General features: G+C 52.6%; 1 protein-coding gene across 12 annotated transcripts; it reads left to right on the top strand.

The window, feature by feature from the left end:
• Positions 1 to 430: 430 nt before the first annotated feature.
• On the top strand, positions 431 to 25,279 carry ZNF652 (zinc finger protein 652). Of its 12 annotated transcripts, none has more exons than XM_071451004.1 (8): positions 431 to 743; positions 11,258 to 12,308; positions 16,602 to 16,749; positions 18,440 to 18,555; positions 21,184 to 21,328; positions 22,577 to 23,267; positions 23,403 to 24,173; positions 24,269 to 25,279. In XM_071451004.1, exons 2-6 carry the CDS (start codon positions 11,442 to 11,444, stop codon positions 23,095 to 23,097), a joined length of 1,797 nt encoding a protein of 598 aa, XP_071307105.1. In that variant the 5' UTR covers positions 431 to 743; positions 11,258 to 11,441; the 3' UTR covers positions 23,098 to 23,267; positions 23,403 to 24,173; positions 24,269 to 25,279. The 12 variants fall into 12 exon arrangements, with proteins under 12 accessions (XP_071307105.1, XP_071307108.1, XP_071307103.1 ...); XM_071451007.1 differs by having other exon boundaries at positions 23,403 to 24,204; positions 24,357 to 25,279; XM_071451002.1 differs by having other exon boundaries at positions 23,403 to 24,204; positions 24,262 to 25,279.
• The last annotated feature ends 859 nt before the right edge of the window (positions 25,280 to 26,138 follow it).

Genomic DNA, 26,138 nt, shown 5'->3' with positions numbered 1-26,138 from the left:
ACCCGTGCGCGCTCCCGCGCTCTCTCGCTCTGTGCGTGTCACCCCCCCCAGCCTGCCGTCATCCGTGCGCGCTCCCGCGCGCGCGTACCTGCGGTCCCCGCTGCCCTCGGCCTGTGGTGCGGGGTGTTCTCCCCCCTCCTTCCTTCCCCCCCGCCCCACATCACGGTCTGTTCCCTCCCCGCCTCCGCGCGCTCCCGCACACGCGCACTCACACGCTCACTATACACCCCCATCCCCCCCCCCGCAACATTCCCGGCTCTTCAACCGCGGCCTCGGCCCGCGCGCGCTCCCGCCGGGCGGGAGCGCTCCCCCGCCTGCCCCCCCCCTTCCCCCAGGCCACCCGCGCGCGCGCCCGCCGCGCACCGGTTCGGGCACGGGGCGCGCCCCCGCCATCCTCCCCCCCCCCCCCACAACGAAACCCGCGCGCGCGCGCCCCCGCGAGGACCGGCGGCGGCTGCGGCGGCGGCCACGTAGCGCTGCGGCGGCGGCCGAGGGGCAGCGGGAGCCGCGTCCGCCCGCCCGCGGCGGCAGCGCCTGGGCCTGAGCGCCGGCCCCGGGCCGAGGCAGCGGCGGCGGCGGCCACTGGAGCGCGGGGGCCGAGCGGAGGGGCCGGAGGCAAGGCAGGGAGGGAGGGCCCCGGCCGCCCTGCCCTCCGCCCTCCGCCGCCGCGCCCGCCCGCGCCCCCCTCCCCGCGTCGCCCGGCATGGACGGCGGCGGGGGCGGCCCCGAGGGCACCGGCCTGGGTGAGTGCGGGGCCGCCCGCGCGGCCGCTGAGCCCCTTCCCCCTTCCTTCCCCCCGGGCCTGGCGGCGCAGCCCGGCAGCGCTAGGCCCGGCCCGGCGGTGGGCGGCGGGGGGAGCGGGGCACGGGCGCCTCACGGCCCGCAGGGGAGCGGGGGCACCGGGGGAGCCCCGGGCAGCGGGAGGAGGAGCGGGCAGGGCTGGGGCCGGGGGGCTCTGCCCGGGTCGGGGGGATCCCCTGGGGCTGGGGGCTCTGCGCGGGCTCCGGGGGCTCTGCCGGGATCGGGGGGTTCCCCTGGGGCTGGGGGGCTCTGCCCGGGATCGGGGGGGTTCCCGCGGGGATGGAGGCTCTGCCCGGGGTCTGGGGACTCTGCCTGGGCTCCGGGGGCTCTGTGCGGGTTCCGGGGGCTCTGCCCGGGTTCCGGGGATCTGCCCCAGCTCGGGGGGCTCTATGCAGGGTCTGGGGGCTCTGCCTGGGCTCCGGGGGCTCTGCCCGGGCTCCGGGGGCTCTGTGCGGGTTCCGGGGGCTCTGCCCGGGTTCCGGGGATCGGCCCCAGCTCGGGGGGCTCTGCCCGGGCTCCGGGGGCTCTGTGCGGGCTCCGGGCGCTCTGTGCGGGGTCTGGGCGCTCTGTGTCCCCTCCCGCGGGTACCGGGCCCGTGTCACCTGCCCGGGGGAGGGAAGGGAAGCTGAGATCCCCCAGCAGAGCGGAGGGACGGCAGCGTTCCTGCGGGACCGGGCTTTGGATCGCGTCCCCTCGGCCCCTGCCCTGTCCCCGCCGGTGTCACCGCGGTGCCGCTCGGCTCTGGCTGGCGGCGGTGCCCTGTGCCGTGCCCCGGCTGCGGGTTCGGGGGGGGTTTCTGTCCCTCTCAGCCTTTTCCTCCAGGTGTTTTCCCCTTTCCCCCTGCTCCCAGCTCGCGGTGCGCTGCGTGCGCCCCGGGGTTGGGATTTTGGGCGTGATTTTTTTGAGCGCCTTGCGCGCAACTTTGGGAAGAGCTGAGTGGCATCTCCTGGGCTTCACCAGAATTCCATCAGGACCTTTAATCGCAGGCCGGTTTGGTGGAAGTGGCTGAAGGGAGAAGCCCCGGAGGTGCCGCGGGCACGGGGTGTGAGGAGAACGGGAATTTTTGTCCTCCCGGGGCTGGCACGGGCAGGGGATGGCGAGAGGAGCTTTGGGAAGCACCTGGGCTCTGCCCAGCTGGAAGTTCTGCTCTGTTCCTCTCCCTCGCCGCCTGATCTGTGCGAAAAAATGGATTTTTGAGACGGTTTTGAAAGGGCCGCGGGGCTGCCAAGTGTGATTTTCAAAGGGCTTTGTGTCTGTGCTATCTGATAATTTCCCTCGCGTTTATCAGATCTGATAATTTCCCTCGGCTTGGGCGTTCTCTCTCTGGTTTTACCCCTCCACCTCCCCGCCTGTGTGCCAGGTGCATTTCCCTGCTGCTTCTGTGCCTTTTCACCCACCCCTGCCCCGGGCAGGCAGCGCTGCCCCTCCAGCTGTGATCCCAAAATCTGGGTATGGCTGCCCTGCAGCTCCAGATGTGATCCCAAAATCTGGGTACAGCTGCCCTGAGACTCCAGGTGTGATCCCAAAATCGGGGTACAGCTGCCCTGCAATTCCAAATGTGATCCCCAAATCTGGGTGCAGCTGCCCAGGAACTCCAAATGTGATCCCAAAATCTGGGTACAGCTGCCCTGCAGCTCCAGATGTGATCCCAAAATCTGGGTACAGCTGCCCTGAGACTCCAGATGTGATCCCAAAATTTGGGTATGGCTGCCCTGCAGCTCCAGCTGTGATCCCAAAATCTGGGTACGGCTGCCCTGCAGCTCCAGATGTGATCCCAAAATCTGGGTACAGCTGCCCTGAGACTCCAGATGTGATCCCAAAATTTGGGTATGGCTGCCCTGCAGCTCCAGCTGTGATCCCAAAATCTGGGTACAGCTGCCCAGTGACTCCAGATGTGATCCCAAAATCTGGGTACAGCTGCCCTGAAATTCCAAATGTGATCCCAAAATCTGGGTACAGCTGCCCTGAAATTCCAAATGTGATCCCAAAATCTGGGTACAGCTGCCCAGGAACTCCAGATGTGATCCCAAAATCTGGGTACAGCTGCCCTGAGACTCCAGCTGTGATCCCAAAATCTGGGTACAGCTGCCCAGGAACTCCAGATGTGATCCCAAAATCTGGGTATGGCTGCCCAGGAACTCCAGCTGTGATCCCAAAATCTGGGCACAGCTGCCCTGCAGCTCCAGCTGTGATCCCAAAATCTGGGTACAGCTGCCCTGAGATTCCAAATGTGATCCCAAAATCTGGGCACAGCTGCCCTGAGACTCCAGCTGTGATCCCAAAATCTGGGTATGGCTGCCCAGGAACTCCAGCTGTGATCCCAAAATCGGGGTCCAAGCAGGGCAAACAGGGACTGAGAGCTTTCCCAGAGGCTGTGTGAAAGGAAAGTGCGAATTCTTTTGGCTTTTTGGGTTTTCCAGCTGTGGGCTCTGGTGTTTCCTGGCCTGCCAGGGGGTTGAGGGCTGCTTTAGAATTTTATCATTTTTATTTTCTGCGAGAGGAAGCTCAGAGCTGCAGGAATGGAGGTTTGGGGCCATGCCTGGGATTATTTGTTTAAACACCTTTGGGATATTGGTGTGATCAGAAGAGGCTTTGGTGTTGGAGGTCATTGTGAGTTTTGAAGGGTTTCATTGACTTTATTATCTAATAATGATATAATGATGTTTTCAGAGGAAATCTTGCTGTGGGAAGGGAGGAAATCGGGGTAAATAATGCAAAAATAGGAGATATTGGGGTGCTGTGCTTTCTTCCCCTCTGCCACAGTCACAGAACGCGGGGATTTTACCCCAAGAGCCGCCACTTCACCTGAAAATGTGAAGTTTTTACCTCTCCAAAGTCCCATTTTGGGCTCAGAGCAGGAGATTCCCTGTGGGAACGCCCTGGGAAGGGTTCCCCAGCCTGAGATGGATTTTTGCAGTAAACAGGAGGAGCAGGGACATGCCCAGAGCACACCTGAGATGGCACAGGTGGATTTTGGCTGCTTACAAAACTCCTCTGCTCGCTGACCTATTTCTCCCTGCAGCTCTCAGGGGCCTGGCCATAAAATAAAATATAAAAAATTAAAAAAAAATTAAATTTATTTTTTTCCTGGTTCCACAAAAAAAAAAAAAAAAAAAAAACTGAAAGGAAGCAGCTGAGGAAAGGGAGATTTCTCTGATATTCTGTGAATAATTATTATTATATTAAAATATTTTCTAATATATACAATATATAGCATTATATGTATTTTATATGTTACATATTGTATATTCTATATAATTTGATACAGATATATGTTATGTATCCCACATTATATACTGTATATTATATATGTAATATAATATGGTATGATATAATATAATATAATATAATACGATATAATATAATATGATATGATATGATATAATATAATTAATAGAATAAAATATAATATATAGAATAAAATAGAATAGAATATGTATTGTATTCTTTATAATATATTATTATACGATATATGACATAAAATTCAATATATGATATAAAATATATGATATAAAATTCAATATTTTATTTCTCTTGGTTCATTTCCTCCAGCACAGACTCTCAGCCTGCTCTGCTCCCTCCTTGCCAGATCCAGGCTCTCTAAAAAGGGAGATAAAGTAAATTTTTAAAGACAATTTTACTTTTCAAAACAGCATTTATTTACATTTTGCTCAATCTGTGCTGTTTGTCCTTTCAGGATTTTATTAAATGAGCGTTTGTAGCTTTTTCCCCCACAGTAATGAGGGGGAAAAATGTGGATTTTTCTGCAAAGTTCCTTTTATTCTCACAAAGTTTCAATATTGAAGCAGATCCAGGTGGGATCTCCCTGCTCTGTCCTGAGCTCCCTCAGGGGAACGTGGCTGAATTTTTCCAGTGTTTTCCACCAAAAAAACGTGGATTTTTTAACCCCTTCTTCCCTGGATCCCAGCTGGAAACACAAGGCCTTAAAATCCTTCCCAGCAGCTCCTGGCTGAATTTTTCCAGCGTTTTCCACCAAAAAAATGTGGATTTTTTTTAACCCCTTCTTCCCTGGATCCCAGTGCCTCATTCCCAGCTGGAAACACAAGGCCTTGAAATCCTTCCCAGCAAAATTTGAGGAATCTCCGGAGCCCAAGGGGGTTTTGGTGGGATCTGTCACAGCTTTGAAGCCTCAAGGAGCGTTTGAATCAAATCCTGATTTTTCAAAACCCATCCCCATAGAAGTGAGGTGAATCCCATCCCCATTTGTGCCTTTCCAGGGAGTTTTCCCAGGATTTGGGGGCAGAATTCCCAACATTCTCCCAATCAGCACAAGAGTCAGACTTCCCCAAAACCCCAATTTCCCCCTGCCCAATTCCCAAATTCCTGGCGTTTCCCGGCTGCTTTTGAACCTGGGGTTTTTGTGAGCTGGATTTAAAAATAAATAAAGAAATAAAAAAAAAAAAAAAAATAAAAGCAGGGAGTGAAACCCAGGCAGGTGCCAGCAGCAGCTCCAGCTCCTGCCCTTCCCGACACCCTTCCCTCGGGAGGTTTCACACTGGGACTTCTCCCAGGAATTCCCAGCAGCTTTTCCAGCACCCTCTGCTGGGCCTGATCTCTTTGGAAATGGAGGTTTTTTCCCCCTGGAAATGGGATTTTTTTCCCCTTGGAAATGGGTTTTTTCCCCTTGGAAATGGGATTTTTTTCTCCCTAGAAATGGGATTTTTTTCCCCTTGGAAATGGGATTTTTTTTCCCTTGGAAATGGGATTTGTTTTTCCCTGAAAATAGGAATTTTTTCCCCCTGGAAATGGGATTTTTTCCCCTTGGAAATGGGATTTTTTTCTCCCTAGAAATGGGATTTTTTTCCCTTGGAAATGGGATTTTTTTTCCCCTTGGAAATGGGATTTTTTCCCCTTGGAAAATAGGATTTGTTTTTCCCTGAAAATAGGAATTTTCTCCCCCTGAAAATGGGATTTTTTCCCCTTGGAAATGGGATTTGTTTTTCCCTGGAAATGGGATTTTTTTCTCCCTAGAAATGAGATTTTTTCCCCTTGGAAATGGGATTTTTTCCCCTTGGAAATGGGATTTTTTCCTGCCAGGGAAATGTCCAGGTAGGAATTCCAGGCCGGCTTTGGGGCAGGATATTCACACTTCATTTACACCTCTGCATACCCAAGGACACAGAGACACCTCTAGGGCCTCTTTGAGGGGAAAAATGCTAATTTTGGGCAAGAGATCTTGATGACAGATTTCCTTTTTGGGGCTTCCACCGTTCCTGGACCTCGGGGTCAGTGGTGCTCAATGGGAAGTGCCATTTTTTTTTTCCTATTTCAAGAAAAACATTGATTTTGTGGCTGTTAGATCCCAAACTCCTTTAGATTGAATAAAACACCCCTCGTTTATTGCAAAATCCGATTTTAATGCTCGATTCCCAGATGGAAACCTCTGGAACGGATTTCTCGTGGAGATAATGCTTGAAAAAAAAATCCAGGAACCACTGGTTGGAAATGCTTTGTGCCTCCCAAAAATCTGGACTCGGCCAGATCCTTCCTCTGGAAAAATTGGAAAACCCTGGAATTGCAGGATTTTTATAGGATTTATCCCCTCTCCAGGTTGTTCTGTCCCTGTCCCAGGTGCTCTCCTGCACCTACCCTTGGTTATTTTAGGAACACCCGAGGAAAAAAAAAGCTGGGAAAACCCTGGAATTGCAGGATTTATTTTTTGCAGGATTTGCTGCTCTTGCAGCTCAGGTGGGTCCCCAGCTTTGGGAATGGGAATAGGGTCGTTAGCAGCACTCAGCGCTTTATTTTACATTTATTTTGCATTTATTTTGCATTTCCATGGGCTCAGGCAGCTCCAGCGCTTCCCATGGAAATGCAAAATCACCTGGATGTGCCGAGGCTCTGGGAGATAAAACTTCCCCACTTAAAAACAGATTTTTCAGGGTTGTTTTTTTTTTTCTTTTTGCACCTAAAGCAGCCGGGATGCGCAAGAAAGAAAAGGGATTGAGAGCTGAGAGAAATAATTGAAATAATAATTCCCCTCGGTTGTGTTTTCCCACTGTTTGGGAATGGCTGGGCCTGTTCCAGGCACCTGTGCTTCCAACTGGGAGAGTTTATTGAGGCTTTTTTTATTACAATATTGCAGATTTATTGAGCTGTTAGGGACCCGTTTATGGAATCATGGAATATCCTGGTAAAGGGACCCTCAGGGATGGAGGCCAATTCCTGCACAGGACACCCCAAAAATGTCATTTTAGCCCTCACTTTGTGTTTTCCTGGTGCAATCTGTGGTTATTCCCTGCTGGTGCATTCTCCAGAATTCACATGACCCGGGGATTTCACGGAGTTTCAGTGGGAAAACATCTTCACACCCTCAGCTTTTCCTGAAATCTTTAATTTTCCTCACATCTTCAGTCAGTTTTTCCTTCTATTTCCCCTCACAGCCTCAATTTTTCCTCAATTTTTCTCTCACACCTTCAGGTTTCTCTCAGTTTTTCCCTCACACCCTCAGTCAGTTTCCCTCCAGTTTTTCCCTCACACCTTCAGTTTTTCCTCAGTTTTTCCTCACACCCTCATTTTTCCTCAAATCCTGCTTCCCTCACATCCTCACCTTCTCCTGAAATCCTGGTTTTCCTCAGTTTTTCTCCACTTTTCCCTCAGTTTCCCTCCAGTTTTTCCCTCAGTTTTCTTTCAGTTTTTCCCTCACACCCTCAGTCAGTTTCCCTCCAGTTTTTCCCTCAGTTTCCCCCCAGTTTTTCCCTCGCACCCTCAGTTTTTCCTCATTTTTCCTCAAATCCTGCTTCCCTCACATCCTCACCTTCTCCTGAAATCCTGGTTTTCCTCAGTTTTTCTCCACTTTTCCCTCAGTTTTTCCTCACATTTTCCTCCGGGCCGGCCCCGCTCCCCCGAGCCCAGGCCGGGCCGAGGCCTCCCCGGCCGAGCGCGAATCTCTCTATTTTTAGTGCCGATAACACCAAAAAATGCGGTTTTTCTTCAGAAGCTCGGTGTGAAGTTGCTCCCACACACTCACCAGCTTCCTCCACCCACTCTTTTGTCTGCAAATTGTGCTTTTTTTTCTTCAGAGTTCGAGCTTTTCATGTCGGAGTCTTTGCAAACCTTTGATTGCTGCAGATATTCCCCAGGTTTGGGGCTTGATAAGCATCAAAAATCGCTTTGAAACTCTTGTTTCCTTTTTACATCTTAATCACGGCCTGCATCTCTCATTTGGCAGCGTGACTGGAATTTGTTCTGTGGAAAAATCTGCCTTGACAAAATTAAATTCACCTTTAAAACAACAAAAAACGCTTGGGTGTTTTGGGATTAAAAACACCCAAACCCTGCTTTGGCATTAAAAATTTAAAAGTGAGGGGGGAAATGTGTTTTAAGAGCGTTTTTAGGGCAGTATTTCAGAGCTGTTTGTACTAAATGGCCAAGGAGGGCTTTGCTTTTTATTTAAATAATGGTTTTGAAAGTTGTGGGTCCCTCGAGGGTGGCAGTGAAAGGTTCAAAGCCACAGCAGCCGCTGATGCTGCAGAGTGAAGTGGTTTTCAGAGCAAACAGCTTTGATAATTCAGAATAAACCCCACTGTGGGCTTGATTTGAGGTGATTCCTCTTGATAAAAAGGGGTTTTTTTACACACAATATCCCATTAGTGAGCAGAGGTGAAATATTGGCAGGAATTTTTTTGCCATTTGCTAAATGGTGGAAAAGGTGAAATTTCCTTTTCCTGGCTCTGCAGTGGAATCCCTGATTTCCTCCTGCAGCTTCCTAGAGAGGCTTAATCTGATGAGGAAATAATCAGGTATTTTCTACGTGGAACTGGAAATTTCCTGAGCTCCTGGAATAATCCATCCCTCTGCGAGGAAAAGCTAAACTGGGATTCATCCTTCCCACAGCTTCCTAGGTGTAGGACTGGGAATTCCAGCTGGCCAAAACCAGTTGATTTTATAATTTTTCCCCTCTGGATGTGAGTTGTGCCCACAATCCAGCATTAACAGCCCCATCTCTGGGATTTCCTGTGGGGCTGGGAATGTGGGCTTTGAGGATGGAGCAGCGGGAATGGGCCCTGCTGTGGTGCTGAGGCTGCCAGGAACCTCCAGGAAATTAATTTGGAGTAATTTGGGAACCCCAGAGAAACACTCAAGTGTTTTAATGAAGTTCATCATCAAACTGGTTATTTTTTCCTTTCTTTCCCCGGTGTGGCACTTCACAAAGACTCCCTTTATTGTTAGAAATAATTAATATTACTTATTCAGGCACTGGCTGTTTCATCTCCTGTCCAGTTAAAATTCACTCCAAAGTGGGGAAATTCTGGTGGAACAGAGATGACAACAGAGGAATCTCTAGAAGAGAGGAGGATTTGGGTGGATTTTGGGCAGGAATTCCTGGCTGGGATGGAATTCCCGGGGAAGCTGTGGCTGCTCCATCCCTGGCAGTGTCCCAGGCCAGGCTGGAGCACTCTGGGATCATGGAAAGTGTCCCTGGGTGGGGTTTGCTGTCCCTTCCATCCCACTCTGGGATGTCCCTGTCCTTGATTCTCCTCCCCTGCATCCTCTGATCCCAGCTTTAGCTCAGGAATTCCTGATGGGATCAGCCCGGCCCAAAACCTCGGGCTCGGCCCAAAACCTCGGGCTCGCTGTTGCCATCCCCGAGCTCCCAAACTGGAATTGTCCCGGTGGGAAAAAAAAGGAAAAAAAAAAGAGAAATGTGAGGGATTCATTGCTTTGTGTCCATGAGGGACCACGTGGCTCTTCCTGCAGGAGGAAGTGGCAGCAAAAGTCCGGGCAAATTCCAGCTTGGAAAACCGCGGGGGAAACCTGGATGGGCAAAATGAGATTGTGCCGTGGGGGTTAAGGGAAGGGGGAAAGGGAGGGAGAGACAAAGGAAGAATTCCTCAAATCCCTCAAAATCCAGGATCTCCGGGCTGGTTCAGTGCTGCCAGGTGAGAGCGGCTCCACTGAAATTCCTCAGTGCAGGAATTTCTCCGTGCTTGGAACGTGGCTCTGGGCTATGTGAGGATGGGCTGGGGGAGAGCTGAGGCATTTTGGGGTGCGTGTGCCCCCTGTTTGTGGGGGCAGAGCAGAGTTTGGGGCCATTGGTGCTCCCAGAACCCAGGTGGGTGGAGAACATCCCTTGCCTGGATTTCCCCTCCTTGGGCACCTGCTGCCAGTCCTGCTCCCTGCTGCTTGTGGGGCTGTCAGTGCTCCCAAAAATCCAGGAATGGTTGGTGGAGAGCATCCCTTGCCTGGCTTTTCATTCTCTGGGAATTCTCCTGGTCCCTGCTGCTTGTGGGGCTGTCAGTGCTCCCAAGAATCCATGAGGAGTGGTTGATGGAGAGCATCCCTTGCTGGATTTCCATTCCCTGAGGCTCTGCTGCCAGTCTGTTTGTGGGGACATCACTGCTCCCCAAAATTCAGGAGGAATGGTTGTGGTGAGCTCTGTTTGATGGAGAGTATTCCTTGCTGGATTTCCATTCTCTAGGGCTCTACTGCAAATCTGTTTGTGGGGCCATCAGTGCTCCCAAAAATCCAGCAGGAATGGTTGTGTTATCCCTGTTTGATGGAGAGTATTCCTTGCTGGATTTCCATTCCCTGGGACTCTGCTGCCCGTCTGTTTGTGGGGCTGTCACTGCTCCCAAAAATCCAGCAGGAATGGTTGTGTTATCCCTGGTTGATGGAGAGTATTCCTTACTGGGTTTCCATTCCCTGAGGGTCTGCTGCCCGTCTGTTTGTGGGGCCATCAGTGCTCCCAAAAATCCAGAAGGAACAGTTGTGGTTATTCTCTCTGGTGGATGGAGAGCATCCCTTGCTGGATTTCCATTCCCTGGGGCTCTGCTGCCCGTCTGTTTGTGGGGCCATCACTGCCCCCAAAAATCCAGAAGGAACAGTTGTGGTTATTCTCTCTGGTGGATGGAGAGCACCCCTTGCTGGATTTCCATTCCGTGGCGCTCTCTGCTGGGGGAATTCTCCTGCTCCCTGCTGTTTGTCTCTCCGTGTCCCCCCTCAGCCCTCCCGAAGGCTCCCCGGGCCGGGCTGTCCCCATCCCCGGGCCGGGCTGTCCCCATCCCCATCCCCGGGCCGGGCTGTCCCCATCCCCGGGCCGAGCTGTCCCCATCCCCATCCCCATCCCCATCCCCGGGCCGGGCTGTCCCCATCCCCATCCCCATCCCCGGGCCGGGCTGTCCCCGCTCCCCGGGCCGGGCTGTCCCCATCCCCGGGCCGGGCTGTCCCCGCTCCCCGGGCCGGGCTGTCCCCATCCCCGGGCCGGGCTGTCCCCGCTCCCCGGGCCGGGCTGTCCCCATCCCCGGGCCGGGCTGTCCCCGCTCCCCGGGCCGGGCTGTCCCCGCTCCCCGGGCCGGGCTGTCCCCATCCCCATCCCCATCCCCATCCCCGGGCCGGGCTGTCCCCATCCCCGGGCCGGGCTGTCCCCATCCCCGCGGTCATTCCGGTCCTTCCTTCCCGCTGACCCCGCTCTCCCTCCCGCTCTCTCCCGCAGATAAGATGCTCGAGGGCTCCGCTTGCTGCCGAAGATCCCTCCCCGCCCTGCCCCTGCCGTGATCCCGACCCCCGCCCGCCGCAGCCCCGCCAGGACCCCCCCGTTCCCCGCCGGGCTCCGATGGAAGAGGCGCCGGGCCGGAGCAGCCCCGCCGGGACCGAGGGCGCCCCATGAGCCCCCCCAGATGAGCCACGCAGCCAAGGGGGAGCCCCCCGGGGCCGGCATGGCGCAGGAGGGGCCGCCCGCCTTCTACCCCAGCCAGGAGCTCGACCTGTCCACCAAGGTGTACAAGAGGGAGTCAGGGAGCCCCTTCTCGGTGCTGGTGGACAGCAAGGGGAGCAAGGGCCACCTCCACGAGAGGGAGGAGCAGCCGTTTTTCAGGGAGAGCAGAGCGGTAGGAGAGGTCCGGGCTGTGAAAGAAGACAGGGAAAACTCTGACGACTCTGAGGAGGAGGAAGAGGAGGAAGATGAAGTGACTTACAAAAGGGAGCAGATTATAGTGGAGGTAAACCTTAACAACCAAACCTTAAATGTGTCCAAAGGGGAGAAGGGTGTCCCCTCCCAGTCCAAAGAGACTGCTGTCCTTAAGAGCAGCAGTGAGGAAGAGGAGGAGGGTGACAGTGGGGAAGAGGCCACGGAAGACAGTAATGATTATGAGGAGAATGAGAGGCAGAAGAAAAAGGAGAAAAGAGTGGAGAAGGGTAGCGTTGGCCAGAGGAGAAGCAGGAGAGCCGCCTCTGCCGCGGCCGCCGCCGCCTCCCCGGCGCCGCCGCGAGCGACCCGCGGCCGCAGGAAGAGCGCGGAGCCCCCCAAGCGTAAGAAGAAGGCTGCAAAGGAGCCCAAGGCACCTGTGCAGAAATCCAAGTGTGAAGAGAAGGAGACTCTGACCTGTGAGAAGTGCCCCAGGGTGTTTAACACACGCTGGTACCTGGAGAAGCACATGAACGTCACCCACAGGCGGATGCAGATCTGCGACAAATGTGGGAAGAAATTTGTGCTAGAGAGCGAGCTGTCCCTCCACCAGCAAACTGACTGTGAAAAAAACATCCAGGTAGGTCTGCTCGCCTGCTTGCCAGGTCCCCACACCTCCTGGCGTGCCCTGGATCCGGCTGGCGGACGCTTCACAGGGGGAAAAAAAAAAAAAATCTCATTTTGCACAGCCCCGGGTGCTGAGCCGGGCCCAGGCTCTGCCTTATCCCACATTTTGGGGTCTCCCAAAAGGAGGGGATGGCAGGGAAAGAGCGCCCAGCTGCTCTGAGCAGCTACTCCAGGAGTAAACTGTGAGTTGGGGACGCCAAGCTCCTTTAGCAGGGTCAGAGTCTGGAGTGAATGGTCCCAAAAATCTGAAGTTCTGTGGTAAATCCTTCTCCTCCTCCTGCTGCTGCTGAACACCCTCATCTCTCAGTGAGTTTAGAATTCCAGGGGTTTCCGTGTCCTCCAGGTGAGCTTTCCAGGGGAAAATGCCAGGAATTCCCTGGGATGGGCAATTTATGGGCAATTTTGAGCACAAGAATTGAACATTTTTCATTGTTTGTTTGCTTTCAATGCTGAACTGGGTTGATCCTCAGCTCCCAGTGTGTGGGAGATGTGGAATATTTATTGCAATTTCTCTTTTCCAAGCTCTTTTCCCAGCTCTGGGTAACTCTGGGCTGTTTTTTTTTTTTTTCCCTGAAGTTTCAGCTCAAGGAAGGATTTATTAATATAAATTTAATTTTATATAATATAATATATATATTATATTTAATAATATATAATATATAATAGAATATAATTTAATATAAATATTAATTTATATTACTATTAATTTAATTTTTGCAGCTTTTGAAAGAAATATTTTTTAAAGTTCAGTGCAGCAGGGAGGATTTAAATGGGAATTTAAGAGATGCCCCAGCAAGCAGGGGATTCATTCACAGCACAAAATTTAAGCAGGAATTAAAAAAATAAAGGAATTAAAATTTAAGCAGGAATCCCTAAATATTTTGAACACATAAAATGGTGAAATATCCTATATCCATCTACACATGTGTCCAACAGTCATAAGAAAATGAGAAATTATAGAAATTATGGTTTAAATCCAGAGGAATCTGGTCCAGAAACTTCAGGTCCTCAATATCCAGGAATAAATCCAGCAATTCTTGTTCTGTCCTGCCTTTGGGATGTGTTTTCCAGCTGCCTGTTGCTGTGTTTTCATTCCAGTTGCCAATAGGATTGAGGGAAAATTAAAATTTCCCTCAGTTCGGGGTTAAATGTGTCGAGGGGGAGCTTTGTCCTGGGATAAACCTGGTTTAACGTTGGGCTGAAACGAAAACCAAGGCTGGCTCCTCCCAGTTTTTCCTCCTGGGGATGGAACAAATCTGTTTTTCCAGGTAATTTCTGCTTTTTCACCCATCACCGTCAGCACCTTCAGGGCATTTCTGCCCTCACCTTGGGCTCTGTGTGGTTCCTCCCTCTCAGTTTTAATCCTGGATTCTGGTGTGGCCTTGGCCCCTCCAAGGGCTCCTTTCTCTGTAAAATCCCAGGATTTGGGGGTCGTTCCATGGGATTTCTTTGCTCTCCAGGAATTTTTTCCCCTCCCAAGGGGGGATCCCAGTGGATGCTGTGGGGCAGAGCCCCCTCGGTGCCTGCGGGATTCCAGGTGAGAATTCCCAACCCTGCAGCGATCCCGGTGGAGAGGAAACATTCCCAACGAGCAGAACTCGTTAATTTGCTCATTAATCCGCACCCAGCCCTTCTGACTGACGGGGAAAGGGTGGGAATGGCTGGGCTGGGAAGTGGAGACATCCCAAAAACCCCAAACATCCCAAAAAAAGCCCCAGGACAAGGCGCAGTTCCTCCCTGTGCGCTCCGAGCCGAAGACGGTTTGGTTTCCTCGCGCTCCGGGATTTCCACATGGGGAATTTTTTAACTGAAGTTTTTGGGAAGAGCTGCTGGGAAAAGGAAGAGCTGAAGCCTGAGATCCTTGAGGGGGATGATTGCCCGGACATTCCACGGGAGTTTTGGGAAGGAATTCTCAGCCTCCAGTGCCACTTTGGACCTTGCATGGACGAAGAGAGGAGGAGCCGATCCCGGCGTGTCCAGCGGGATGGGAGCTGCTTCCCATGGAGATCCAGAGGGATGGGAGCTGCTTCCCATGGAGATCCAGAGGGATGGGAGAGCCTGGAGTGGCCACACCTGGATTTGGGGGGACAGCAGGGGCTGGATGGGGCTTTGGGAATTCAGTGATGTCAGCCTCCTCCAGCTCTGTCGGGTTCTTCCCTCTCCGTGAGTTTGGATTTTCCCTCTCCGTGAGTTTGGATTTTCCCACTCCATGAGTTTGGATTTTCCCACTCCAAGGGTTTGGATTCTTGTCTCACCGAGGGTTTGGATCCTTCTCACTGAGAATGTTTGGATTCCTTCTGCTCCAAGGGTTTGGATTCTTCCCTCTCCAGAGTTTGGATTCTTTCTGCTCCAAGGGTTTGGATTTTTTTTCAGCGCCACGGGTTTGGATCTTCCCTCTCCAAGGGTTTGGATTTTTCCACTCCAAGGGTTTGGATTCTTTGCCCTCCAAGAGTTTGGATTCTTCCCATTCCAAGGGTCTGGAGTCTTCCTGTTCCAAGGGTTTGGATCCTTCTCACTGAAAATGTTTGGATTTTCCCACTCCGACAGTTTGGATTTTTTCCATTCCAAGGGTTTGGATCCTTCCCTCTTCAGGGGTTTGGATTTTCCCACTCCGGGGATTTGGATTTTCCCAGTCCAAGAATTTGGATTTTCCCAGTCCAAGAGTTTGGATTCTTCCCTCTCCAAGGGTTTGAATCTTCCCACTCCAAGGGTTTGGATTTTTCCATTCCAAGGGTTTGGATCCTTCCCTCTTCAAGGGTTTGGATTTCCCTTCTCACTGAAAATGTTTGGATTTTCCTGCTCCAAGGGTTTGGGTCCTTCTCCCTCCAGGGTTTGGATTTCCCTTCTCCAGGGTTGGACTCTCCCAGCCCAGCAGCCCCAGGGCCTGTGGAGCTGCCCCTGTGCCCCTCCCGTGCTCTTGGATTTTGGGATCAGGAGGCACCAGAACACCAGCACTGCCTCCATTCCCCACAGGTGCAATCCCAAAATCCACATTCTCACTGCCTCCATTCCCCTCAGGTGTAATCCCAAAATCCACATTCTCACTGCCTCCATTCCCCTCAGGTATAATCCCAAAATCCACATTTTTACCGCCTCCATTCCCCTCAGGTGCAATCCCAAAATCCACATTTTTCCTGCCTCCATTCCCCTCAGGTGCAATCCCAAAATCCACATTCTCACTGCCTCCATTCCCCTCAGGTATAATCCCAAAATCCACATTTTTACCGCCTCCATTCCCCTCAGGTGCAATCCCAAAATTCCACATTTTTACCACCTCCATTCCCCTCAAGTGCAATCCCAAAAATCCACATTTTTATTGCCTCCATTCCCCTCAAGTGCAATCCCAAAATCCACATTCTCACTGCCTCCATTCCCCTCAGGTGCAATCCCAAAATTCCACATTTTCACCGCCTCCATTCCCCACAGGTATAATCCCAAAATCCACATTCTCACTGCCTCCATAGCCCTCAGGTATAATCCCAAAAATCCACATTTTTACTGCCTCCATTCCCCACAGGTGTAATCCCAAAAATCCACATTTTTACTGCCTCCATTCCCCTCAGGTGCAATCCCAAAATCCACATTTTTACCACCTCCATTTCCCTCAGGTGCAATCCCAAAAATCCACATTTTTACCGCCTCCATTCCCCACAGGTGCAATCCCAAAATCCACATTTTTACTGCCTCCATTCCTCTCAGGTGCAATCCCAAAAATCCACATTCTCACTACCTCCATTCCCTCAGGTGCAATCCCAAAAATCCACATTTTTTCCGCCTCCATTCCCCTCAGGTATAATCCCAAAAATCCACATTCTCAGACACCTTTTTCACTGCCTCCATTCCCCTCGGGTGCAATCCCAAAAATCCACATTTTTATTGCCTCCATTCCCCACAGGTGCAATCCCAAAAATCCACATTTTCACTGCCTCCATTCCCCACAGGTGCAATCCCAAAAATCCACATTCTCAGACACCTTTTTCACTGCCTCCATTCCCCTCGGGTGCAATCCCAAAATCCACATTTTTACTCAGGTGCAATCCCAAAAATCCACATTTTTACCGCCTCCATTCCCCACAGGTGCAATCCCAAAATTCCACATTTTCACCGCCTCCATTCCCCTCAGGTGCAATCCCAAAATCCACATTCCCAGGCACCTTTTTCAACATTTTGGGCCCTTTTTTTTTTGCCAAACCTTCCCCCCCAGCCCGGAACCCCCCTAACCCAGCTGCCTCTGTGTCCACCCCAGTGCGTGTCCTGCAACAAATCCTTCAAGAAGCTCTGGTCGCTCCACGAGCACATCAAGATCGTGCACGGCTACGCCGAGAAGAAATTCTCCTGCGAGATCTGCGAGAAGAAATTCTACACCATGGCCCACGTGCGCAAACACATGGTTGGTGAGTGGCCGGGCACCGGGAAATTGGGGTCACCTGGGGATGTTGAAATGTTCAGGGGATTGAAATTATTGGGGAAATTGAAATTATTGGGGGAATTGAAATTATTGGGGGAATTGAAATTATTGGGGGAATCGAGATTATCGGGGAAATTGAAATTATCGGGGCAATTGAAATTATCGGGGGAATTGAAATTGGGGAAATCAAAATTATCGGGGGAATTGAAATGATTGGGGGAATTGAAATGATTGGGGGAATTGAAATGATTGGGGGAATTGCAATTGGGGAAATCAAAATTATCGGGGAAAATTAAAATAATCGGGGAAATTGAAATTATCGGGGGAATTGAAATTACTGGGGGAATTGAAATTGGGGAAATCAAAATTATCGGGGAAATTGAAATAATTGGGGAAATCGAAATTATCGGGGGCATTGAAATGTTCAGGGGAATTGAAATGATTGGGGGAATTGAAATTGGGGAAATCAAAATTATCATGGAAAATTAAAATAATCCGGGAAATTGAAATTATTGTGGGAAATTGAAATTATTGGGGGAATTGAAACTGGGGAAATCAAAATTATCGGAGAAATTGAAATTATCAGGGAAATTGAAATGTTCAGGGGAATTGAAATTACTGGGGGAATTGAAATTGGGGAAATCGAGATTATCGGGGAAAATGAAAATAATCGGGGAAATTGAAGTATTCAGGGGAATTGAAATGTTCGTGGAAATTGAAGTTGTTGGGGGAATTGAAATTATCGGGGAAAATTAAAATAATCGGGGAAATTGAAATATTCATGGATATTGAAATTATCGGGGGAACTGAAATTGGGGAAATCGAGATTATCGGGGAAAATTAAAATAATCAGGGAAATTGAAATGTTCAGGGGAATTAAAATTATCAGGGGAATTGAAGTTATCAGGAAAATTAAAATAATCGGGGAAATTGAAGTATTCAGGGGAATTGAAATGTTCGTGGAAATTGAAATTATTGGGGGAATGGAAATTGGGGAAATCAAAAATTATCAGGGAAAATTAAAATAATCGGGGAAATTGAAATTATCGGGGGAATTGAAATGTTCGTGGAAATTGAAATTATTGGGGGAATTGAAATTATTGGGGGGATCAAAATTATCGGGGAAATTGAAATATTCATGGAAATTGAAATTATCAGGGGAATTGAAATTATCAGAGGGATTTGGAATTATCAGGGGAATTAAAATAATCCTGGAAATTGAAATAGAGGAAATTGAAATCATTGCGGGGAATTGAAACAATCAGGGGGAAGATCAGGCTGGGAGAGCTGGGGATGTTCCCCTGGAGAAGGGAAGGATCCATCCAGGGCTCTCCTGAATTTCACCCTCAGCTCTGTGCTTCCTCTCAGCATCAGCTTCAATCCTGAATCCCATTAATTCCATCCCTGGCTGTGCCCACGCCCAGCTGGGACCATTCAAGGTGTCCCTGCCCAGGGCAGGGGCTGGGAATGGATCTTTAGGGTCCTTCCCACCCCAGAATCTGGGGATTCCACGGAACCCAGCCCGAGTTTGTCCTTGGCCCAAAACCCCCTGAGCTGAACAAGGAGAAGCCCGGCCCCAGGAGCCGCTGCCCCGCGCGGAATCCTCAGGAATGTTCCTGCCCTGCTGGTTCTCCCGGGATCTGCCCCTTTTCCGTGACCCCTTTTCTGTGCTGCAGCCCACACCAAGGACATGCCCTTCACCTGCGAGACCTGCGGCAAGTCCTTCAAGCGCAGCATGAGCCTCAAGGTGCACTCCCTGCAGCACTCGGGGGAAAAGCCCTTCCGCTGCGAGGTGAGCAGGGATCGTCCCCGGGGAATCCATGGGGAACCCCGGGAATGGCCTTGGGTGGGCTGGGAATGAGGGAATGATCCTGGGAATGGCCTTGGATGGGCTGGGAACGATCCTGGGAATGGCCTTGGATGGGCTGGGAACCATCCCGGGAATGGCCTTGGATGGGGTGGGAATGAGGGAACGATGGGCTGGGAATGAGGGAACGATCCTGGGAATGGCCTTGGATGGGTGGGAATGATTCTGGGAATGGGAATGGCCTTGGATGGGCTGGGAATGAGGGGAGGGAACCATCCCGGGAATGGGAATGGCCTTGGATGGGCTGGGAACCATCCTGGGAATGGGAATGGGAATGGCCTTGGGTGGGGTGGGAATGAGGGAACGATCCTGGGAATGGGAATGGCCTTGGATGGGCTGGGAACCATCCTGGGAATGGGAATGGGAATGGCCTTGGGTGGGGTGGGAATGAGGGAACGATCCTGGGAATGGGAATGGCCTTGGATGGGCTGGGAATGAGGGAATGATCCTGGGAATGGCCTTGGATGGGTGGGAATGAGGGAACAATCCTGGGAATGGGAATGGCCTTGGATGGGCTGGGAATGATTCTGGGAATGGGAATGGCCTTGAATGGGCTGGGAACCATCCTGGGAATGGGAATGGCCTTGGATGGGGTAGGAATGATTCTGGGAATGGGAATGGCCTTGGATGGGCTGGGAACGATCCCGGGACTGGGAATGGCCTTGGATGGGGTGGGAACAATCCCAGGAATGGCCTTGGATGGGCTGGGAACCGTCCTGGGAATGGGAATGGCCTTGGATGGTGGGAATGAGGGGAGGGAACGATCCTGGGAATGGGAATGGCCTTGGATGGGCTGGGAATGAGGGGAGGGAATGCTCCTGGGAATGGGAATGGCCTTGGATGGGGTGGGAACAAGGTGGGCGTTTATCAGAGTTTGGGGATTCTCTGTGTGGGGGAATCACTGAGGGGTGGTGCCTGCTCAGGGGTCTCTGGAGGGATTGAGGGGGGTTAAATCCATGGGGTAAATCCATGGGAATGCTCCTGGGAAGTGGGAATGGCCCTGGATGGGGTGGGAATGAGGGGTGTTTTTATCAGGGTTTGAGAAGTTGGAATCCCCAGGTGCCGATCCCAGCCCAGGTCCCTCCCTGGGGGGATTGAGGGGTTAAATCCAGGGGGAGCTGGTGAGGGGCTGGTCTGGAGGGAGGCAGAGTCCCCGAGTGGAGAGAGACCCACAGGAGCCCTTTGTTCCCAGGAAAACCCCATCCCTGCCAGGCTTTTCCCACACAATTCCAGCTTTCCCCACTCAATTCCATCTTTCCCACTCAATTCCATCTTTCCCACTCAATTCCAGCTTTCCCCACCTCAGTTCCAGCTTTCCCCACCTCAATTCCAGCTTTTCTCACTCAAAAATTCCAGCTTTCCCCCACTCAGTTCCAGCTTTTCCCCCTCAATTCCATCTTTCCCACTCAATTCCATCTTTCCCACTCAATTCCAGCTTTTCCCACTCAATTCCAGCTTTACTCACTCAATAATTCCAGCTTTTCCCCACCTCAATTCCAGCTTTTCTCACTCAAAAATTCCAGCTTTCCCCACTCAATAATTCCAGCTTTCCTCCACTCAATTCCATCTTTCCCACTCAATTCCATCTTTCCCACTCAATTCCAGCTTTCCCCACACAATTCCAGCTTTCCCCACTCAATAATTCCAGCTTTCCCCACTCAATTCCAGCTTTCCCCACACAATCCCAGCTTTCCCCCTGAATTCCATCTTTCCCACTCAATTCCAGCTTTCCCCACTCAATAATTCCAGCTTTCCCCACTCAATTCCAGCTTTCCCCACACAATCCCAGCTTTCCCCCTCAATTCCAGCTTTTCCCCCTCAATTCCAGCTTTTCCCATACAATTCCAGCTTTCCCCCACTCAATTCCACCTTTCCCACCTCAATTCCAGCTTTTCCCCCTCAATTCCATCTTTCCCACTCAATTCCATCTTTCCCACTCAATTCCAGCTTTCCCACCTCAATTCCAGCTTTCCCCACCTCAATTCCAGCTTTTCCCATACAATTCCAGCTTTCCCCACACAATTCCAGCTTTTCCCATACAATTCCAGCTTTCCCCACACAATTCCAGCTTTTCCCCACTCAATTCCAGCTTTTCCCACACAATTCCAACTTTCCCCTCAATTCCAGCTTTCCCCACTCAATTCCAGCTTCCCCCCACTCAATTCCAGCTTTTCCCACACAATTCCAACTTTCCCCACCTCAATTCCAGCTTTCCCCACCTCATTTCCAGCTTTTCTCACTCAAAAATTCCAGCTTTCCCCACTCAATTCCATCTTTCCCACTCAATTCCATCTTTCCCACTCAATTCCAGCTTTCCCCCACTCAATTCCACCTTTCCCACCTCAATTCCAGCTTTTCCCCACTCAATTCCAACTTTCCCCCCTCAATTCCAACTTTCCCCCCTCAATTCCAGCCCTTCCACCCTCCCGATCCAAACCCTCATCCCACCCCTCAATAAATCATTTCAATCCCTTCTTTCTCTGAGGTGTTTCTGCCCAACCCCAGCTCCCTCCCAGTTTCCCCAAGCCCCAAAATTCCCGTTTTTTCCCCCAGAACTGCGACGAGAGGTTCCAGTACAAGTACCAGCTGCGCTCGCACATGAGCATCCACATCGGGCACAAGCAGTTCATGTGCCAGTGGTGTGGCAAGGACTTCAACATGAAGCAGTACTTCGATGAGCACATGAAAACCCACACTGGTGAGGCCTGGGAGGGCATTCCCAGGGGGTTCCCTCGGGATCTGGGGGTGTTCTCCAGCTGGGAGAGCTTCATTCCCTGCCTTGGATCCCTTTCCTTGCTGGCGTGACAGTTGGAGCTGGGATTTCCTGGGGGGGAAGTGGGAATTATTGCCTGGGTGTCTTGGTCTGGAGGAGCCTCTGGCTGGAGCCTTTTGGGCCCAAACCCAAACTGAGCCAGGATTTCAGAGCCTTTTGGGCCCAAACCCAAACTGAGCCAGGATTTCAGAGCCTTTTGGCCCCAAACCCAAACTGTGCCAGGATTTCAGAGCCTTTTGACCCCAAACCCAAACTGAGCCAGGATTTCAGAGCCTTTGGGCCCCAAATCCAAACTGAGCCAGGATTTCAGAGCCTTTTGGCCCCAAATCCTGAGGGGAGCCAGGATTTCAGAGCCTTTTGGCCCCAAATCCTGAGGGGAGCCAGGATTTCAGAGCCTTTTGACCCTGAGCCAGGATTTCAGAGCCTTTTGGCCCCAACCCTGAGGTGAGCCAGAATTTCCTAAACCCCTGTTGATCCCTAAAGGCAGCGCTGTTTCCCAGGCCTCTGGTGATTTTTCCAGGCAGGCTTAGCTGATTTTTTCCAGGGGTTCTCCAGGGCTCAGGGGAGCTCACAGAGTTCTCCATGGCTCAGGTGATTTCTATGGGGTTTCTCCATGGCTCAGGTGATTTTCCCAGGGTGTTCTCCATGGCTCAGGGGGCTCTCCATGGCTCAGTTGATTTTCCAAGGGTTTCTCCATGGCTCAGGTGATTTTCCCAGGGGTTTGTCCATGGCTCAGGTGATTTCCCAGTGGGTTCTCCATGGCTCAGGGGGCTCTCCATGGCTCAGGGGGTTCTCCCAGGTCTCAGGTGATTTTCCCAGGGGTTTGTCCATGGCTCAGGGAGGTTTCCCAGGGGGTTTCTCCATGGCTCAGGTGATTTTCCCAGGGGGTTCTCCATGGCTCAGGGGTTTCTCCATGGCTCAGGGGTTTCTCCATGGCTCAGGGGTTTCTCCATGGCTCAGAGGGCTCTCCATGGCTCAGGTGATTTTCCCAGGAGTTTCTCCCAGGGCTCAGGGGTTTCTCCATGGCTCAGGTGATTTCCCAGGGGTTTCTCCATGGGTCAGATGATTTTCCCAGGGGTTCTCCATGCCTCAGGGAGGTTTCCCAGGGGGTTCTCCATGCCTCAGGGAGGTTTCCCAGGATCTCTGACCCCCGTCCCTGCGTGTCCCTGGCAGGAGAGAAGCCGTTCATCTGCGAGATCTGCGGCAAGAGCTTCACCAGCCGGCCCAACATGAAGCGGCACCGGCGCACGCACACGGGCGAGAAGCCGTACCCGTGCGACGTCTGCGGGCAGCGCTTCCGCTTCTCCAACATGCTCAAGGCGCACAAGGAGAAATGTTTCCGTGTCACCAGCCCCGGCACCAGCCCCGGCCCCGCCGGCGCCGCCGGCCCCGCGCTGCTGCCCGGGCCCTGCCCGGCCCCTCCGGCCGCGGGCGCCGCGCTGGGGCTGGGCCCGGCCGCGCCGCCGCGCCCCGTCCCGCACCCCTACGGAGCCCTGGCCCTGCCGCCCCACGGGCACCACCCGCACGGGGGGCACCACCCCCAGCACCTGCCCGTGCCCCCTGTGCCGCACCTGCCGCCGCCCCCCGCCCTGTTCAAGAGCGAGCCCCTGAACCACCGCGGGCACGGGCACGGGCACGGCAGCGACGGCTTCCTGCGGCACCTGGACAAGGGCGGCCCCGCGCAGCCGCACTGACAGCGCCCGGCACCTGGCACCTGGCATCCAGGTTTGGGAGCTGGGACACGGGGAGGGAGCTGGGAGGGGAGCTGGGAGGGGATTGAGGCGCTGTGAGCACGGGCACGGCTTCCTGCGGCACCTGGGTGAGAGCACCGGGCACGGGCGCACTGACATCGGCTGGCACCCAGGTGTGGGAGCTGGGAGGAGATTGAGGTGCTGTGGGCACAGCCATGGGCACGGCTTCCTGTGGCACCTGGGTGAGAGCAGCTGGGCACGGGCACACTGACACTGGCTGGGACCCAGGTGTGGGAGCTGGGACCCAGGTGTAGGGGCTGGAATCCAGGTGTGGGAGCTGGGATCCAGGTGTGGGAGCTGGGATCCAGGTGTAGGAGCTGGCACCCAGGTGTGGGAGCTGGCACCCAGGTGTAGGAGCTGGGATCCAGGTGTAGGAGCTGGGATCCAGATGTGGGAGCTGGGATCCAGGTGTGGGATGGGAGCTGGGGTGGGACTGGACTGGCATGGCCCTGGGCACGGCTCCCTGTGGCACCGGGACAAGGCCAGCCTGGCACAGCCCCACTGACCCCGGCCGGCACCTGGGGCCCAGGTGTGGGCTCTGGGGTGGCATCGAGAGCCTGAGCCACAGCCAGGGCTTCCTGTGGCACCTCCTGGGTGAGGCCAGCCTGGCACAGCCACCCCAACGTGGGCTGGGATCGGGGACCTGAGCGCCGGGTTTGGGGTCCAGGGTCTGCTCTGCTGCCGCCCCACTTCGTGTTTGGGGTCACAGTTTGGGATCTGGGACGGGATGGAGCCCCAGAGCCACCACGGGCACACCTGGGCAAGGCCAGGCTGGCACAGCTGCACGGACACGGGGTGGGATCCAGGATGGGATCTGGGAGCCAGGATGGGATCTGGGCCTGGGATCCGGGATCCAGGATGGGATCTGGGATCCAGGATGGGATCTGGGCCTGGGATCCGGGATCCAGGATGGGATCTGGGATCTGCCCTCCTGCCACCCCACACCGCGCTTGGGATCTGGGTCTGGGATCCGGGATCCAGCTTTAGGATCCAATCTGAGTCTGGGATCCAGGATCTGGGTCTGGGATCCAGTCTGGGTCTAGGATCTGGGTTCCAGCTCTGGGATCCATTCTGGGATCTGGGATCCATTCTGGCTCTGGGGTCCAGGTTCCAGCTCTGGGATCCATCCTGGCTCTGGGATCTGGGTTCCAGCTCTGGGATCCATTCTGGGATCTGGGATCCATTCTGGCCCTGGAATCCAGGTTCCAGCTCTGGGATCCATTCTGGCCCTGGGATCCATGTTCCAGCTCTGGGATCCATTCTGGCCCTGGGATCCATTCTGGCTCTGGGATCCATTCTGGCCCTGGAATCCAGGTTCCAGCTCTGGGATCCATTCTGGCCCTGGGATCCATGTTCCAGCTCTGGGATCCATTCTGGCCCTGGGATCCATGTTCCAGCTCTGGGATCCATTCTGGCTCTGGGATCTGGGATCCATTCTGGCCCTGGGATCCATTCTGGCTCTGGGACCCCCTCCCACCACCCCACCCCTTTCCTGGGCTCTGCCCCACTTTCCCCCCCCGGGTCCCCTCTCGAGGACACCCCAGGACTGAAATCCCCACTTTGTGTTTTCCCGGTGACTTTTCTAAGCCCCGGCTGCCGAGCCTGGTGGAATTTTCTAATTTCATATCAGCTGACGAGGTTTGCTTGGCTTTTATATCCTGGCCCTCTCCTCAAAGAGGAGGCGGGCCCGGGCTCTTTGTACTAATGGGAAAGGCTGTGAGTTAATTAATACAGAGCATTAATGATCACTGTGTACGTAATGATTCCTTTCAGCACCCCGAGCTCGGAGCATTCACCCAGAAAAACAAAAAAAGAACAAAAAAAAAAAAGGAAAAAAGCAAAAAAAAAAACCCACCAAAAAACAAAAAAAACCCTCCCGTTGTTTTTTGTGTAGCTCTCCTAACACACTTCTTTATTTTACTACAGAAATTATTTTAGAGGTTTTTTGTATAGATCCTATTTAGTAGAGTCTGTTTCTAAAACAAAAAAAAGCCAAAAAAAAAAAAAAATTGATGATGATGATGATGATAATAATAATAATAATAATTGTATTTCCATAAACGGTGTAATTTTTTTCAGTGTAGCTGCACCTCTGTTGTACAATAGAGAAATTTTTATAATCAGCCCCAATGTGATTCCTCAAAGATGCTTTTCCCAAATTCCCCAACCCCACGACTCCAAGGTGCTTCGGAGAAGAGAGGAGAAAAAAAAAAAAAATCCCCAAAAGTTTCTGGAAAAATCATCCCAAACCCGTGGTGATTTCTGCATTTATTTATTTTTTAGGGCTTTTTTTTGGGGTTATTTTAGTTGGTTTTTTAAAATTTCCCTTTTCCCGGTTTCCCTTCAGCTGCCGGGGTCAGATATTCCCGCTGGATGCGGATCCAGGAATGAACGGACGGGAATTTGATTGGGAGGGAGATTTTGTCCTGCACGTTGGGGAAATTTGGGAACGGGAGGTGCGGGATCAGCCAGCAGGGGGAGGAGAGGGCTCCGAGCCAGGCCGGGGTTCCGCGGCTTTCCCATGGGATCGGTGAATTTGGGGATGGAGCTCCGGATTTAGGGAATTCCTGGGGTTCCTGGGAGGGGAATGCAGTGGGATCGGGGACTGGGAATTTCTATAGAGGGGAATGCAGTGGGATCAGGGAATTCAGGAATTCCTGAGAGGGGAATGCAGTGGGATCAGAGAATTCCTGGAATTCCTGGGAGCAGGGAATGCAATGGGATCAGGGATAGGGAATTTCTATAGAGAGGAATGCGGTGGGATCAGGGAATTCTGGAATTCCTGGGAGCAGGGAATGCAATGGGATCAGGGATAGGGAATTTCTATAGAGAGGAATGCGGTGGGATCAGGGAATTCAGGAATTCCTGGGAGCAGGGAATGCAGTGGGATCAGGGACTGGGAATTTCTATAGAGGGGAATGCAGTGGGATCAGGGATAGAGAATTCCTGAGAGGAGAATGCAGTGGGATCAGGGAATTCAGGAA

This window comes from Agelaius tricolor, unplaced genomic scaffold (assembly GCF_023055355.1).
Source record: "Agelaius tricolor isolate 1412-34295 unplaced genomic scaffold, bAgeTri1.0.p SCAF_31, whole genome shotgun sequence".
Lineage (NCBI taxonomy): Eukaryota > Metazoa > Chordata > Aves > Passeriformes > Icteridae > Agelaius > Agelaius tricolor.
Note: the sequence above shows the minus strand (reverse complement) of the source record. Positions and strands in the feature narration are given on the sequence as shown.